The sequence below is a fragment of the Myotis davidii genome, unplaced genomic scaffold, assembly GCF_000327345.1.
Source record: "Myotis davidii unplaced genomic scaffold, ASM32734v1 scaffold361, whole genome shotgun sequence".
Taxonomy (NCBI): Eukaryota; Metazoa; Chordata; class Mammalia; order Chiroptera; family Vespertilionidae; genus Myotis; species Myotis davidii.
The window spans coordinates 522,447-541,271 of record NW_006291011.1 but is presented as its reverse complement, the minus strand read 5'-3'; the positions used below and the strand labels follow the sequence as shown (position 1 = coordinate 541,271).

Here is an 18,825-nt window from a genome sequence, read left to right as displayed (position 1 = left end):
CTTCAGGGTGGGGGTCCCCACTGGGGTGCCTGGCCAGCCTGGGTGAGAGGCTGATGACTGTTTGCAGGTGGCCACAGCCCCTTCAGGATAGGGGTCCCCACTGGGGTGCCTGGCCAGCCTGGGTGAGGGGCTGAGGGCCGTTTTCAGGCTGGCAGATGACTGAAGCTGCCAGCCACTTTTCTTTTCTTTTTTGTTCTGGGACTTATTTACCTCCTACAGCTGTCACTGGAGCTGAGAGCCGGCTCCAGCTCTGAGGCTGTGGCTGGCTGAAAGCAGGTATCTGGGTTTGTTTAGCTTCTATAATTGCAGCATTATTGCATCTAGTGCTCAGAGCTGGGTCGCAGCAGGCGGGGAACCTTGGCTTCCTCCATCACTGGAGCAAGCAAGCCTCATGTTCACTTTAGCTGCCTGGCTGCCGGCTGCCATCTTGGTTGGCAGTTAATTTGCATATCTTGCTGATTAGCCAGTGGCAAGGGTAGCAAAGTTATAGTTAATTACCATGTTTCTCTATTATTAGATAGGATTATTATACTCAATCACTAATTTTTTTCTAACTTTTCTAACCATAGATTTAAACATAGAAACCTATAATATTTCATAACTTTCTTATGGCAGGAGGGTTTAGCTATCTAACAAACCGCATAGTTTCTGGAAATAAATTCAGACAAAACATAAGAATCCTTAGGAGTCGTGGGAATGCTTATATTCAGAACACCGTAAAATGGTCAATAATGCCTTCTGTCACAGTTTATTGAAAGATATAGAACTGATGTTTAAATAGATCTTTTTTAAAATTTTCTATATTATCAGTAACATACATCATAACTCAGTGAAGGCAGTATTATGACAGGGGCAATTGCATTAATGTGATCCAGGGACTCTGAACTTAGAAAAACCTCTAATTCTTCCTCACACTTAGATGAATGAATCACAAATGTATTAGAATAGTCGTTCCCAACCTCTTTTAGACATTTTATACATTAAGATATTTCCAAGAACCTTTCATAATAGTTGTACTTTTAATACCCATTGATTGAGAAGATATATAATGACATAATGACTTGTGCCTGACACGATCAATAGGCTAAGAAAACCTTCCAAAATAGCACAAGGATTTGATCTGTTCTCTAGGCTTAATTAACAAAGGCCATTTGATGTTAGTGGATAAGTGCCAAATACAATGATGTTAGACCCTGATATAATGAATGCTGAGCTACTCCTTTTTCTTGTTGCTGACTAGCTAATTCTTAGGATCATTGTTAGGCAAAAACATAAACCATTATGAAATATTTTAAGGAGGTTCTATAAAATTTAAAAACATGATTATTTTCACTGCAATTTTATCTTTCCGTGAAAATTTACTGATTGACAATATGCACAAGTTTCTCAAGGGTATTTTAATTTCATATACACAGATATAAATTGTTAATGTGTTCTATATCTGAAATGTATTCATTTCATTTTGGTATCTTCAATTCCCTGACACTACTATTTCTATTTTTGTTTAAAATCAGATTCTTGAGAAACAGTATTTAGTAACAAAGTGAGTTTAAGAGAGAAGTTATCACTTTTGTTCTTATTTAAGTTTATGTCATCCATATTAATATAAATAGAGGATTGATATAAATATAAAGCTTAGTATATTTCTGGTAATATAGAAAATCAAAATATGATCTATTTTATAGTTAATATTTCCTCTTAAATACAAATAGTATAGTTGAAAATATTCGGTAATCTTTAAATGGTTTTAAATGTGAAAAGATTTTGGTTAAAATAATTATTTTCTTGACATATGAGCTAATGTTTCAAATTTTCCAGGCCTTTAATTTCTGACATTCTAGTCATTTTATTTTATTTTTTAATACATTTTTATTTCTTTCAGAGAAGAAAGGAAAGTGAGAGAGAGATAGAAACAACAGTGACGAGAGAGAATCACTGCTTGGTTGCCCCCTGCGCACCCACACTGGGGATTAAACCCGCAACCCAGGCATATGCCCTTATCAGGAATCAAACCTGGTACCCGTTGGTCTGCAAGATGATGCTCTATCCACTGAGCAAACCAGCCAGGGCACATTCTAGTCATCTTCAACTAGTTCACCTTGAAAATGGCCATTTACAAAGGAAGTATTTATTTTGTTCTAGAAAAACCTCTCCACTATTAGATAACATTTGGGAAGGATGTCTATTTCTGATGTAGTTTTATCTTATAGATAGTCATAATTAAATCATAGGGTAACAAAATATTTTATAAAACTGCAAATAAAATTCTGATAAAGAAATATAACAAATTACATATTAAACCAAATGCACTGAAGGTAAATGTTGTTTAATGTTCATGCTAATTGGAGGCATTCTAGATCTCTTAAATCCTGTCTTTTTTTCTAAACTTTCTTTAGAGAACATATTTGACCTCTAATTCTTCTATAAACTTAATACATTTTGGGAAAAGTCTGATTTATATATGTCTTTGGACATATAGGTCTTTGGAAGGAAAATAATCATATATATTTACTAACTAATTACTAATGAGTATTATCAATCTTAAACATTTTTAAGAAGGTAATTCTACAAATTCTGGGCATTGTAAAATTGTTATAAAACTATGGCATTTGGAGACATTGTCCTTTAGCTTTCCAGAACTTTAAAAATCATTTTTTTTATACTCTGGTTTCTCTTCAGATCGCATAAATCTTTCGTCTTTTAAAAATCATTTTATTAATATATGTCAACAGACCGTCTATGTCAGCAAACCAAAAACAATACTAACTTCCAATAGCCAAAATTGTGAGCCCAATTTAAATGCTTTCTATAAATACTTTAATCTACGAGTTAAGGAGCTCTGGATGTAAATACAACTGTAATAAAATTTAACTTTTTCTTATTTATATTTAATGACAATGGAGAGTAAGATTTGTGCAAGTGCTTGTGTATTAAGTGCCTATTTTGTCAGTAATATATTTGTGGCACTTACAAATCAGACTCCTTGTTTTGAATTTTGTTTTACTACCACTATAAGTCTGACTGTTGCTTTTATTGTTTTAAATCATTTATCAATACGTTAGGTACACACATTTTGAAATATGTGCCTTTTTGTAGTACTAGATATTTTAGCAATACTGGGCTTTCTAGTCTCTTTGGTAATAACTCATTTATAAATGGCTAGATGAAATGGTTGTTTAGCTATTTCACATGTGATAATCTTTTTCTCCTTAGGTATATGCCCTACATTTTCCTCAATTATTGATCTCGTCTAATAATATTATCAGCATTTCAGATGACATGTAGTTTTTTTTTTTTCATTTCTTATTTATTTACATTCTCTGTCCTTGAGTTGCCTTTACATATTTATATAGAGTGTAATAGTACTACTGCTCATATACTTTACATTTATCACTGGGATTATAATCTTATTTTAGGTAATTAATAGCTCACATTCAAATTTCCTTTTGGACATTAATAAATCAAGAAGAATATAATGTTGGCACCACTTTACAGAACATAAGGATTTCTTACATATAATTTTAAAGAAATATTTGTATTTCTACTTTCATTCCTCTTTTTACATCTAAACTACAAATTTAGTTTATGGCCAGTATTATCACGTTTCCCTTTTTAATATGGAATAATTGCAGGTAAGTTTCTGGATGGATTCTTTTTATTTGCTCATGAGTTACCTGAACTTGAGTTTGATTTTCCCATGTTCAGGTAATTGGTGAGGTAAATGCTACAACACAGAAAAGCTCTTAAACTAAATAGATATGGCAAACAAGAAGCAAATGCCAGTAAGTTAGGGGTATAAAGACTACGAGAGCATTAAAAATGTCACATATATATGTGTTTGTGTAGCAGGGCATAAAACACAAATATTAACATTTCTTAATAAGAACCTCTGTAGCCACAATATTTGGCATAAAATTCCAGTTGACAAATGATGAAGCATTCCTGTGTCTCCAAGCACAGAAACTAAATATGACAGTTTGGAGTCCCCTAAAGTGTTTTTTTATGTACATATATTATCATCGTTAGGACAAATATGTTTGGGGAATATAAAAATAAATCTATTCATTTCACAGCTTTTTTCTTACCCATTGAAGCCTCAGCTTCATTGTGGTGGTTTCAGCTATGACTAAAGAACCCGGGGGATGCAATCGCTGCAGGAGAACCCCCAGTTCCCGAGAAAGTCTGAGTGGTGGCACCTTAAGGCCTTCATGAGCGTAGACCCTGATATAATAAAAAGATCTTGTAAAGTGCAGGTTCATTAGCTGGGTTTCATAGCAGGCACATTTAGCCCCATATAGTGTTTTAAAATTCATTTCCATTAATGCAAGTAATTCCCAGCTGTTAAAAACGGAAAGGTTTTACCTACAAGGCTCATTATCTCCGCCCGTTGAAAAAAATCAGAAGCTCCACCAAGACTGGGCCCATATTTCAAAAGGCAGCAGTCTCCTGGCTGAGCCTCACCAGCTCCTTCAGGTGGGCAGGCGCTCTTTGCTCTCCATTGACTTCAGGCCCCAGGTAGCCTCTGCCCTCATTCATCTCAGTGATCTGTCTGACACCTCTAGGCAATCTTGTTTCTACCACAAGTGCAAAACCCACTAACTGAAATTACCCTCCAAAATTATTTCAAAGGAAGGAGATGGTGGGAGCCAAGGAGGAGTTCCCCTTAAATATTAGTGTCTGAGACTTTCCATTAAATCCTCTGGCCACTACTTACATTGCTTAAGAATAAAATAGACAGTACACCCTCTGAGACTGACATGCATATTTGATCCATTATTCAGAAGGAGTGGGCTCCTAATAGAACCAAACAGAATTAGAGAATCAGAGGAAATTTGTGTCACTAACCAAGGATAAAACATTGAGACCTACTGGGAATTTGTTCAAGACAAATTAAAAGCAAGAAAATAAACAGTTTAAGTAAGAAAAACTTAATTAGATTTCTAAGATGTTTTCAATCAATGTCACCTAATTTATTTTTAGAATTTGGCAGGGAGGAAATAAGTAACAAGCAGTTACGATCCTGAGAGCAGCCCTTTAATACTGTCTATGTTTTAAATTTTTGCCAACACTCTATTTTGGTTTGGTTTAAATCAGTTATCACAGGCTTTCTTTTTTCCCAGATTTGTGGAAGTTTAGAGAAAGAAAAAAGGGGAGAAAACTAAAGAAAAAGAAGTGATTGCACACATGTGTGTGTGATGAGTGTGTGTGTGATGTGTGTGTTTTACATGTGTGTGTGATATGTGTGTGTGTGATGTGTGTGTGTGTGATGTGTGTGTGTGTGATGTGTGTGTGTGTGTGATGTGTGTGTGTGTGATGTGTGTGTGTGTGATGTGTGTGTGTGTGATGTATGTGTATGATGTGTGTGTGTGTAGTTTTAGGCTGAGAAACCCTCTCATTACCTGAGTGTTAGAATCCAACCATCATTTCCCCACCTGCCTGATAGCTCTTGGTGTTCATTGTTGCTGCTGCCAGTGCTTTTGATATTTATGTTAGAAGCAATACATTTGCTATTTGTTTTGTCCTTTGCCTATTTGTTTTTTATTTCCCTCTGTTTCTCCTTCTCTTTCTCTGGATCTTTTATCTTCTTTTGTCTCCACCTCTCAGTGTGAATGACTGTGCTCGGTCACCCTCTGGGCAGATACTTTAAAAAAAAAGAAGAAGATATGCTGTTATCCTGTTCAGAAAGTACATTCCTGGAGGCATTAAATTAATGAGTGTCTCAAGGCCTGTGATATAAAAAGGGAGAGAAGATGATAAATGCAATTGGAAATATGAAGCACTGATTATTGGTGGCCTTAAGCATCAGTCCAAACATGAATGTGTGTGGTTGCTTGCACACACACTCAGAAACACACACACGCACGCACGCACACAGACTCACAGGTTCACAGAGCAGACAGTGGAGTAAAATGATAGAGATCCTAGAAACCATTTTGCTATATCCCCCTCTTTTTAAACAGAAGGCAGTTTTTAAACCATACTACAGACAGACGATTAAAGAAGAAAAAGAAAGTAATACACTTTGTTTTACCAAAGACCTTCTTTCTTATGAAAATGGTTTGAGTATTTAAGAAATTGATTCTATACATCATTTTACAAATTACATTATTTTATATGTTTTTGGATGTTTGTGCTCATTTGCCAAAAAATGCTTTAGATGTTCTTTTCCCCTCTGGTGTGAAGTATATGTCATTCTTAATTTTAATTAAATATACACTGAATTTTCATGTGAATTTGTAGAAACATGGACATCTCTCTAGCTGTCACACTTTGAAACACACCACAGTGTCAGAGCCACAGTTAATCACAATTGTTAATGGCCATCAGAGCATGAGTGCCAGCCAATCAGAGCAGACGCTGGCCAAGAACAATGTAAGGTTAGGTGTGCTAGTGATGCCCTGAAGTGCAGTTAGCCTTGTGCATAATAGATGGACGATCTGATGGGAATCAGGGGACTAATTAGTCCAGGACTAATCCTGGACATCGGGATTAGTAAACTTATTCTAACACTTGAGTAAGGTGTTTTCAACTGTATAGATGTCCCACTCATTATTATATCTGATATATAGCTCTCTCAAATTGTCTATTGCATGGGTTACATGACTAAGAAAGCATTATAGAAAACCTCTCTTAAATTACTCTGTTTCTGATAATAAGTGTGTTCTACAAACTTTTACATTTGTGTAGTAATTTAGCTCCTTCTCATTATGGACAATATTAAGTTTATATTAGGTCTAGTGTATTATGTTATTTGAAGTCCTTTAGGAATTAGAAGCAATTATTTGTAAGTGATAGCTTTTTATCTCTTTTTTTAAAATATCTTTTCTTAAAATGTAGGTTGGTAAGAAAATAAATGCTAAGTGATTCTGGTTGCCTATAGGTTTGTTAATGTAGTGAAGGTGGAATTTTATAAACCTAATTGAAAATAGCTTTGAAAGCTAAATGCAGTGCTAGAGAATAAATGCCCATTTACTTGCAAAACAGCAATAACTTTTATGTATTTAGCACCCGTTATGATTTAGGCAATATTTATTGCAAGTGCTTTATATATAAATCATCTCAGGGATCACGTGCAACACTATTATGAAGTAAGTAATTGTATTATTTGTAAAATTGAATTCAGAGACTAATATATTCTGCGTCTGGTATAGATATTATACCACTGAAGAACAAGGACAGTATTCACAATATTGTTTGTGTTCCTTGAAGGAGGAAAATGACCTTTCTGTACACAAGTTTACCTGGACGTTGTAAGGGACCTAGCACCCCATTAGGTGGAGACCTTTTGAAGGTTTAAGCAAATGCACTAAAGAAAGAACTAATGACTGTTGATGCTGATGGTTACCTCAACCCTTTGCCTCCTGTTTTCAGTACCAGGGCAACCGCTAAATTTCAAAGCAGAACCTGAGTCTGAAACGAGTATTTTGCTCTCTTGGACACCTCCACGTTCGGACACTATCGCCAACTATGAGCTGGTCTACAAAGACGGGGAGCCCGGAGAGGAGGTAGGACCTTGCTTCTCTCCTTTGGAGGCATTACTCCGCTTTTGAATGCTTACCCACGTCCTGTAAAAAAGGTCAGGTACCTATAGAGGACCTTGGTAGAAGAGATTTATGCATCAAAATAGACACTTGACCAAAAAAAATAGCAAGGGTATTTGGAGACTTGCTGGGGGGAGGGGCAAAACAAAACAGCTGTTGCCCTGTTGGGACTGTTTTCTACTCAAGTTTCCATGTTATTTATGGAAGTATGAAGTTATAAAAGAATATAACCCATGAGACTTTGGGACTTGCTTTTTTTTCTCTTCGGCATTAAAGTTCTTAAGTCACTTAAGGAGACATATAATTAAATAAGTCCCACAGCTTTGAGTAGGTGAATTTGTTCAAACTGCTTTTAGAGAAAGATGCCCCAAAGCAACTATTTTTATGCCATAAATTATGATTTGAAAGTGGGTATATATACAGCTTGAGAATGGTATGCAAAGAAAATAACAGTAGATTGTAGAAAGTTGGTTATTGTTGATAGTCACTGAAAAGAGAAACAAAAATCAGAATAACTAATACATATATTAACAGGCAGTGTTTAAGGGGTTTCACATATATTAACTTATTTAATCCTCACAACAGTGCTATGGATCAGCCTCTCCTATTAATCTATTTCACATATCACAAAATGGAGGTATAGGACGCAGTTAAATACTTATCCCGAGGGCTCATGCTACTGAATGGCAGAAATAGAATTTGAATCTAGGCACTCAGTTATCAGAATGTTTCTTAACCACTAGGTTATACTGTATCTTGGGTGCACTTTGAATAGATTATAGAAATCAGTTATTAAGATACACCTAACATTTCCAGAAAGGGAATATATTATAGTAATGGATATGTGTCTTTCGTTAATGTAAATTCCAACAGGGAACATTTAGACAAAATGTTAGTAAAACTATATGAAAGCTCAATCCACATGAGCCCTTTTATTTTAACTCTTAGCATTCTTTATCTTCACAAAGCTAAACAGCCCCTAAGATCTAACAAGGAATACCGGTTTTGAAACACTCACGTACTAAGTGAACTACTATCAATTCACTTGTTGGTCACCATGTTGTATGCTATAATAAATTATTTTTTACTGTAAACTTCTATTTTATGACATCCGTTTGAATTGAGCAGAGACTCCACTGACCAGGTTATAAATGCAATGCCTTTAGATGTAGCTAACAAAGCCAAAATGAATCAGTCACTTGAAAAGTTCTGTTATTTATATGCTGATATAACTTAAAATACTCATAACTGTGTATGTGTTTAATAAGATATAAACCAGCATTAAATTATTTAAAATCGTAACCACTCCTCAACCAAGGAATAGTGTAAAAACAGCAGAGAATGTGGCCGTTTTTTGAATCTATGATGCTTGAATGTTGGCACACGGACTCCGCTTTAGAATTGTTTATTTAGGGAATACCTTTTTCCTTGTTATTTGGTATATCTAAAATTTTAAAAGCTTTTGTATTTGCAAGCCAGAACGCCCTAGGGATGTTTTCTCTGGTTTTATATTTGAATTTCTCTTGAATGGTTTCTGTTTGGGTGAACAGCAAACAGTATTTTATAAAAAGCCTAAGATTATTTATGCCATATTAGATTACATTTTAGAATGTATTTTAAGGTTTACTACAGGCTAATGTTCAATCTGAGATTGATTACCCATAGACAGGTATATTTTTGCTAAAATGCACAGGCAAATTTCAAGCATGAATAGAAACTATAACTTTTTTTTTTTAATCCTCACCCATCGATATTTTTCCATTGATTTTTTTTAGAGATAGTGTAGGGGAAGGAGGTGGGGGAGAGGATAGAGAGATAAATATCGATGTGAGAGAGTCCTTGGTTGCCTCCTTCACATGCCCCGACTGAGGCTGGGGATAAAGCCTGCAACTGAGGTACGTGCCCTTGACCAGCAATCAAATCTGTGTCCGTGGGCCCACGCTCTAACCATGAAGCCAAATCAGCCAGGGCAGAAATTATAACATTTGATTAAAGAAATCGTATTGCAGAAGTCCTTTATGATGTTAAAAGTTACAGATTTTTTTTTCTAGCTGCAGACTCTAAATTCCCAAAAGAAAGGAAGTTTCATTATTTTAAAGCAATCTAGATTTCATATAAATGATCCAGCTTTCTTTAATAACATCTGATGTTTATCTCATCAGACCTTGGCAATTTTAGTTCTCTTTTATAGCAATCTCTGGAAAACTGTGTACCAGTTTCTGTTGTTACTTCTTGGCCATACATTCTTTGCCCTGTTTAGAGTGCAGAAGGTCATGGCATATGAGCTAGACATCTCTTCAATGGTAATCACACATGTTGGGCGTACTGCGCTCCCAGTTTCTATTATGGGCTAAGTCACAGCTACACACCTACCTGCCTTAAGGGTAGAACACATCGTGGGTGACAGCTTCTGGGTCTCCCCTTTATCCGGTGCATTTGGAAAGCTGTATCATCATTGGGAAGATCCCTGGCTTACCCTTATTCCAGTTGCCTTATTGGTTGTAGAAACTTGCCTTTTAAATGCTGATATTTTCGTTACTTAATTTCCCTAGTAGAGTCCTTGATACCCTGCTGCTTCTGTGTCTTGCCCCAATCTTAATGAAGATGACTAAATTATGTTATTACTTATCTACAGCAACGAATTACCATTGAGCCAGGGACGTCTTATAGACTGCAAGGGCTGAAACCAAACAGCTTGTACTACTTCCGTCTGGCTGCACGCTCTCCTCAAGGCTTGGGTGCTTCCACAGCTGAAATATCAGCTAGAACCATGCAGTCAAGTAGGTGTCTCTCTTTACTTACTTCCTCCCCTTTTTTTTTCACTAGGAGGTGTTGCGGGATTTTATCCCCACCAGCAAACAGCTGCTAATTAATATGCTTACTAGTCAGCAGTCTCTATGCTAGCAAGCTTCCAACTTTGGGGAGTAGAGTACAACCTTGAGCTATGTTGTTTTCAAATTTGGTCCAAAATAGCAGGTCCTAAACTGAAAGACCTTCAGAGAAATTGAGAGATGAGAAAAGTGGGTGAGAGGAGTTGGATCAAGTCCCATATTATGCATATAACACTGCATAATAATCAGAGGAAGGCTTAGCAAACGCAAGAGGCAGCCAAAAGACCAAAGTGTTACCTTTTTTTAAGCACACCGGTTTTAACTTTGCTAGCAAATAACTCTTCATTTCACGTATTTGTTCCTACTCAGAGAAAAAGCTGAGCTCTTGTGACTAGGTTGTCATTAACTCTGCTAGTAGTACATGCGAAAATTTGGAACATTCACAGCAAATCTGTATCTGGACAAATTTAGGAACAATGGAATAATCACAAGTACATTTGCAATCCTAAATTCTATTTTGTTTCTTCAGGTTCAATTTCTTTTTGGAACTGTTACTTTGAGAATAGTTGTGTTTATCACAGTGGGGGTTCATTGCATCCTGGGCAGATTGTTAAGATTGTTTTTTTGCAAAGTCTTATATGGGAGATTGTTTTTCATGGAAAGTTTGGTGGCTTAGAATACTATTTGCTCCTTATTGATAAGTTTCTATAATTAGTTATTAACCATTTACCTTGAGTTGAATAGTTTTATAGAGTTATTTCTTAGATTTTTTGATAATTTATGTGATTTTGATATAGTGACATGCAATAGATAAGAATAATACAAATGTATTACATTTTGTAAAGAGGGTGCTATATTGACTTAATTTTTAGATCCATCACCAAACATAAAATTTATGTATTTTAAAATATAAATTTTCTTTCATATAAGCACATCTTTCATATTTCATTCTTTTATAGAAATCTGGCATCTTTCAGGTTTTTTTATAGTAAAAATCATATTCTTCCCTTTTCAAAACATCATAATTCATAGGAAAAGTATTAGGAGCCTGTGCTTAACTGATTAGTGGTTATACCTTATTCCCATATAATTGTCTTTCTCTTCAAATCTGAAGCATGTTAATGCAGTTTAGTATGTCTGCTTTGAATTCCAGCCAGGCTAATAAGTAATATAGTAGAAGACAATTTTTTAAATCAGATATTTAATTAAAAGGAATGTGACCGTGCTCTAAGATTGTATTTTACAAATGACTTTTTTGCATACATACATACATATGTACTTACATAGGTACAGAACAGACTTTTTTGATAACTATACAAAAAGCTTATATTTTCTTCATTAAAAATAATAGCTTCAAATGGTATTGAATATAGTCAAAGAATAGAAGGTCTGAAGGTGGCAATGTCATGAAAACCAAATCAGCTTTTTAAAAAGAATTACAAATGAGACCTTGCTGTTACATGAATAACTCAATTTATTATGAATAATGATGATGCCTTTAAAATAGTGTTATAATTTGAAGTATAAGTTCCTATAGTCAGGATCAATAAAAATGATGTTCTAGTGATTTTACAAATCTTACTCCAAATTTACAAGCCTTTCAGTGAGGATTTTCTTTGTGTCAGTACAAGGAGCTTTCTTTCCCTTTGAATTATCTATAAAGAAAAATGCAGTACATGTAAAGGCTGATAATCCTCTAAATCAGTGGCTCTCAACCTTCCGGCCCTTTAAATACAGTTCCTCGTGTTGTGACCTGACCATAAAATTATTTTCGTTGCTACTTCATAACTGTAATGTTGCTACTGTTTTGAATCGTAATGTAAATATCTGATATGCAGGATGGTCTTAGGCGACCCTTGTGAAACGGTCATTTGACTGCCAAAGGGGTCGCGACCCACAGGTTGAGAACCGCAGCTCCAAATGGTTCAATAGACCTGGCACTACATAAGATTAAGACCCACAGTGTCAAACTACTGTTTATACATATTGAAATACAAACAGTTAGAAATGATTTACTCATTAATTGTACCATAGGTACTGCCTTAAAAATATGTATGTATGTATGCATGTCTTATCCCATTTGTTTGTTTTTTTTAGGGACATATGTTAATAACTTTAAAAATAATTTATGATAGCACCTGTATTGGTCCTTATTGCTTTTGAACTTTTTTCAAGTGATGGTATGTTTGATTAATGTCACGGAAAGTAATTGCTCAGAAGGTGACCAGTTTATCTTAAAATGGGCAATAAGAAAGTTTATCTTGTCACTCCTTTTGTCAACCCTACTTTATACGAATAATTATATAGAAAAATGAAAGGAATTAATGTACAAAATGAAAGATAAGTCATACCTTTTCCAGATGTTTCGTGGGTTTTTAAATGGTTCTTTTTAATGGCTGTGTTATTGACATTTTGTAAGAGATAGATGATGATTATTGATTTTACCAAAATTTGCTGGTGGAATCTAATTCTTCACTAGCAATGGTGTCTCACGAAGAGTTATAATTTTTTAAAAAGCTGAAAGCTGATGTAGGGTAAGTACAAGTTACAGTCAGAATCAACAAGCCTGACATTGCTCTCGGGTAGGTAAATCTTGAACTATGCCTTTTCCTCCTTTATTGGTTCTGCATGCTCACTGTACACGGGCTGTGATCAATGTTAGGTTAATGCTTTTCATTAAAACTGGTCAGGCACAATCAGTTTTTCAGATAGTCAGAGGGAACCCTTTTATGTTTGTTGGGTTTTTATTTCTTTCCTTTAAAAGTAATTGGAATTGTGGAAGGGAATCTAGTAGTTATTGCAGTTTTTCACACTAAATAAATAATGCTTTCATAAGTGAATGCTGTATTGGAATTGCCTTCATCCTAGAATGTCGAAATGAAAGCTTGAAACAGCATCTGTGAAGCCTCATCAAGATGCTCATTAATATATCTTGCAGTATTTGCAGCTTTTTTGAAGTTGGGTAGTCTGTGTAGTAGGGCCGGGGAATACTGAGGGATTGGTTTAGAAGAAGAATTTAAATTGCAGGTAGGTAATTTTATTGGAGGCTCTATTATCTCAAGGTTTCATGTTTACATATTCCCCCCACTCATTATTTTAACATTTGTTTCTGGTCATTTATTCATTTTTTTGGTTTGTTCATGTGACTAAGCCAAGGTACATAATTTATTTTTAAAAATTTATTTTAAGTTTCAAAGCCTTGTTTTTGTTTCATTGCCCTTAATGTTCGTTTATTTATTTGGCCTTTTCTTTTGTTTTATCATTTTTTTTTCCAACCACTCCTGTCCTTTCACTCAAACCCTCCTTTAACTCACTACCAAAATAAGAGCCGTCAGCTCCTCCTCAAGACGTTAGTTGTACCAGCCCAAGTTCCACTAGTATTTTGGTAAGTTGGCAACCTCCACCCGTGGAAAAGCAGAATGGCATTATTACTGAATACTCCATCAAGTACACCGCAGTGGATGGAGAAGATGACAAAGCTCACGAGATTTTGGGAATTCCTGCGGACACTACCAAATACCTTTTGGAACAGCTGGAAAAATGGACTGAGTACCGGATCACTGTGACAGCCCACACAGACGTCGGCCCTGGCCCCGAGAGCTTGTCCGTGTTGATTCGAACCGATGAAGATGGTATGTTGCCTCTGCTACGTCCGTTTGCTCCCTTCTGACACAGTCTGGGTCTGCTGTCTTTTGATAGGCTAACAGTACCCCATTTTTCTCTGCTCATCTTTTTTACCCAACATCGCTCTAACGTCACTTTTTGCCAAAGACCTGTCTTTCTTACAGCCTGGGCTTTTTTCTTTTTTTCTTTTGCTTTTAATCTGAACGCAATAATTTGCTTCCCTTTAAACGGACAGCTGGCTCCTATGACCTTGCAATCCAGGCTCTTCCTCTGTACCTCCATCTAACGTCTTCTGCATTTTCCTTGGCGCTTTTGTGGCCACGTTTTTGACATTTTGAAGTCAACTTTTAAAAACGGCCTTCTTGTCTTCTTGTTGCCTTTTTGTCTTGCATATTTCAGCAGCACTGATGCTCCACATTTAAGTTTTGGCATCTGTTGTATGGAATACCTTTGATATGAGAAAAAAAGAAGAAAATCCATGTAATCAAGAATCCTTTTTTTTTCTGCCAAAAAGAAACATTTAAAAAAAACACACACAGCAACCAACAACCAGTTTTTGTTATTATTTCAATGCTATACCTCTTTTGTGCTTTAATGCTTTGAACCTCAAAGCATCTTCCTTGGCTTTTGTACATTTTTTACATGTTTTTCTATTTCTCTGATACTCTTTTTTTCTTCCATACTTTTTTTTGGCATCGGTCATGTTTTTTGATCTTTTCTTAAAAGGTAGAGCAGATTGGTTGAGCATTTTCATTGGTTGAAAATGTCTGTATTCCACAAAGGAGACATAGTGGGTCTTGCCCATTTTTTAAAAAAGAAAAAAAAAAAAACTAAGTAATGAAAATGCTGTGACTGGGTGGGACAAGTGCCTGTAATTTTCTTTTATCCGATGATGTTGTTCCAGTTCCTAGTGGTCCTCCTCGCAAAGTCGAGGTAGAGGCTGTCAACTCAACATCTGTTAAAGTCACATGGCGCTCGCCCGTGCCCAACAAACAGCATGGCCAGATCAGAGGATACCAGGTGCATTATGTGAAGATGGAAAACGGGGAGCCCAAGGGCCAGCCCATGCTGAAGGACGTCATGCTGGCTGATGCACAGGTGAGGCTCTGGTTCTGGACCTGTGTCTCTCTATGGTCCTTTCCTTCATCTGTCTCTGGACATGGGCCCCATGTTGATTTTCTTTACGTTTTAAAAATCTCATACAGCATCCTGTATATAAGGGGCATACGCCTTCTCAATCAAAGTTGCCATCAAGTGAGAAAATAAATTGTAGTGAAATGACACATCTGATTAAAAACATGTTCACTGTTTTCTTCAAATGCAGGTACTCAGCTCTCCAGAGCTGTATCTGAGTTTGCCTTTCTGACCTCAAAATGCATTTAATCAAATCCAGGGGAAGAATTCTGAGAAGCAGTTTTGCTGATAGCATCTACTTTCTACTGTATTAAAACTACTTAGAATTAAGTTGACCTAATTTTTAAACATATGAGCTCTCCCGTTGAAGAACAGACAATCTTTTTCGGGAAAGGTATCCTGATAGTGTATTATTTATAACTTCTTTATTGAATTACATATTTGGTGAAAAGAATTGTTTCATTTCCCAGAAAATGAAGATAATGACCATGATAAAAATGAGAGTTTCCCAGGGAGTAAATGGGATCCTTACATTGAGCCAAGTTAGGAAAAGTATTACTTGAGTATGTGAGAAATTGATCCTAAGGAAGTTGTTTAACTATGTAGTCATAAATTGGTTTTGTAATCAGTTGTTTAAAACAGCATTAATTTATCCATAAGCTAGTGGTAACTCAAAGATAGTAACATAATACATCCATATGTCATTTTTTTTAAAAGGGAGAGGAAGATTTCAATGAATGACTACAATGATGGGAATTATACATACCCCATGGACTAGTCAGCAGTCGCCAACCTTTCGGACCTCACGGACCACCAGTTGACGACTGCTGGATTAGCTTATCTATGCTTGGTCCAAAATTGATGGCATATGATGAATATGGAAGTACTTTGCTTATCCAGCAAATCAGTAGCTGGTCATGGCAATGGCTGATATTTGTGAAAATTTGAAACATTTCTGTCCTGGCCTGTGTAGCTCATTTGGTTGGGTGTCAAAAGGTTGCTGGTTCAGTTCCTGGTAGGAGGCATGCAGAAGGCACCTGATTGGTGTTTTGCTCTCACATCACGTCTGTGTTTCTCCCTCGCCCTCTCCCTTTCCCTCTCCCTCTCCCTCTCCCTCTCTCTCAAAATCAATTAAAATATAAAAAATATTTTAAAATAATTTGACACGTTTCAGTAGAAAATTCCTTGTTTTATATGAAAGTGAGAAAGATTATGAACCAAGTTGTGAACTACTGCTCCAGGTTGCCAAACTTTGCATCTTTGCCTCAATGAAAAGAAGAGGGCAAATAAATAGCACCGTGGCTCTGAGGAAATGATTTACCCCAAGTCTTGACATAATCCACTCACAAAGATTCTTATGTTGTCTTGAGTCTTGAAATATTCTCCTACAGGGAGCTGGATTAGTGGCTAACTTCTCTCCCTTGAATCCAGTTGTATGGTTTTGGTTTAGAGGTCAGTTCTGTAAATGGGGTTGAGATTCATAGTGTCCCTGAGATCTGGAAAAGGGCCACTGGCTTGTTTTTTCAAATTTTTTATTTGTGCTGCTTGTAAAATAGAGCGCTCTCATAACATAAAATAAAGCCATCAGTACTTACGTTTTATCTCTCACATCACGTCTGTGTTTCTCCCTCGCCCTCTCCCTTTCCCTCTCCCTCTCCCTCTCCCTCTCTCTCAAAATCAATTAAAATATAAAAAATATTTTAAAATAATTTGACACGTTTCAGTAGAAAATTCCTTGTTTTATATGAAAGTGAGAAAGATTATGAACCAAGTTGTGAACTACTGCTCCAGGTTGCCAAACTTTGCATCTTTGCCTCAATGAAAAGAAGAGGGCAAATAAATAGCACCGTGGCTCTGAGGAAATGATTTACCCCAAGTCTTGACATAATCCACTCACAAAGATTCTTATGTTGTCTTGAGTCTTGAAATATTCTTCTACAGGGAGCTGGATTAGTGGCTAACTTCTCTCCCTTGAATCCAGTTGTATGGTTTTTGGTTTAGAGGTCAGTTCTGTAAATGGGGTTGAGATTCACAGTGTCCCTGAGATCTGGAAAAGGGCCACTGGCTTGTTTTTTCAAATTTTTTATTTGTGCTGCTTGTAAAATAGAGCGCTCTCATAACATAAAATAAAGCCATCAGTACTTACGTTTTATTTTGTACATCTGCAATTGTGAAAAAGAAATTGATAAGATCATCATGCTTTGATGTTCTTCTGTTCTTAGAGAATATTACATTACAGAACTGTAGTCCTGTTGCTGTTTTCATTGAGAATGTGGTAGTTAATGGAATCACATGGTACAAAATTGCCTTAAACACCACTCAATCTCCTTTTTTTCTTCTCTTCTACTTTGGCTTTTCTTTATTAATTTGCTGATTTTCCTTGTGTATCCCTGCCCCCTTTTTTCCTGCTCATCTCATATTTTCTCTTTAAATATTCATTGAAATTTGTTTCATTACATCTTGCAGGACTTCACCAGGACTATAGGATTTCAGTATTGACAAGAGATGTTAATCTTAATTATCTTGAATTAACTATGTAACCTAAAGAAAAGGTCAAAATGAATGTCACAAAGTAGTGTGCAGTAGCTTTTTGCTATGCCTTCTTAATTTACCCCAATGGAAAATTTTGAAAATTGGTGGTTTTACTGGTAACAATACAGAGCATGTTTACTTTTGACCTTTCAATTGGGAAAGGAGGTGGTGGCATAGTACCCTTACACTCCTCGGAATTTGATTGTGTACACTGTTTCAATTGCTTTTCCCCCCTTAAATCTAACAAGGACACCATTGCCTTTATCAGGCTACAAATTTCTCTTCATTTCTTTTTATTTTGTTTCTCCCTCCCCAACCTTCTTAATCTCAATCAGTGGGAATTTGATGATACTACTGAACATGTGAGTAATTTTTGACTGCTTTGTCAAAACAGATTATAAGTGCTTTTTTTTTCCTGATACTCCTCTTTTATGTATTTGTGATATACCATCACTGTTTGAATGCATGAACTAACAAATTATTTTTAAATTATCTTTTCTACGTTATACTTTATATTTTGGTTTGATTTTGTGAAATTGGCATGGTGCTACTGATTGCATAAGAAATATCATGAGCTCATCTTATTTTGGTGGCTGCTACTAACTCTGCCTTGTGACACAGTTCGACGAAGCATGCTTTAAACGGCGGCATCACAGACCCGGGCTGTCAGGTTGTATGCTGTAGGCTGCTCATACATCCGACTCAGTGGATCACATGACATAGACCTGGCACCAATGAACTCTATCCAGAAATGGCGATTCTCTGTTGTATCCATACAGATTTTATTAAACTTGAATGAGTCATGGCAAGAAGTAAAATGTGTCCCACTGAGGGAGGAGTTTTTAAAACAATTTGATTGAGTGGATTATGTTATTTATTGAGAGCTTATTTATTCTATATATGGTACTGGGGGGATATAAGATGTAGCACTTGCCTCTTAAGTGCTTATAGTCTAAGTGGCTAGGAAGGATGTAAAGTTTAGAAAAGTTGCATAAAATACAATATATGTAATGACATCAAGCAATGTATAACTAATTAGTAAATGAGTGACAAATATCAGTAAGGGCTAGGCATTTAGAAACACTAGACCAGCTGGTAAAAGAGGTCTTGAAAATTTAGTAGAGAACTTAAAGGATAAACGGGGATTGAAGAGGTGAAAATGT

The 18,825-nt window shown here is 36.0% G+C and overlaps 1 protein-coding gene across 31 annotated transcripts in view; it reads left to right on the top strand.

The window, feature by feature from the left end:
• Nucleotides 1-18,825, top strand: part of PTPRD (protein tyrosine phosphatase, receptor type D) — an 833,389-nt gene that overhangs the window by 639,923 nt on the left and 174,641 nt on the right. For 14 of the 31 annotated variants that reach the window (XM_015564215.1, XM_015564194.1, XM_015564191.1 and 11 more), the window contains 5 exons: nt 7,372-7,505; nt 10,177-10,321; nt 13,699-14,004; nt 14,901-15,094; nt 17,998-18,024. In XM_015564215.1, the coding sequence (XP_015419701.1) occupies nt 7,372-7,505; nt 10,177-10,321; nt 13,699-14,004; nt 14,901-15,094; nt 17,998-18,024 (806 nt within the window). The remainder of the gene's footprint in view (nt 1-7,371; nt 7,506-10,176; nt 10,322-13,698; nt 14,005-14,900; nt 15,095-17,997; nt 18,025-18,825) is intronic. The other 17 variants (XM_015564205.1, XM_015564204.1, XM_015564219.1 and 14 more) reach the window with 2 other exon arrangements.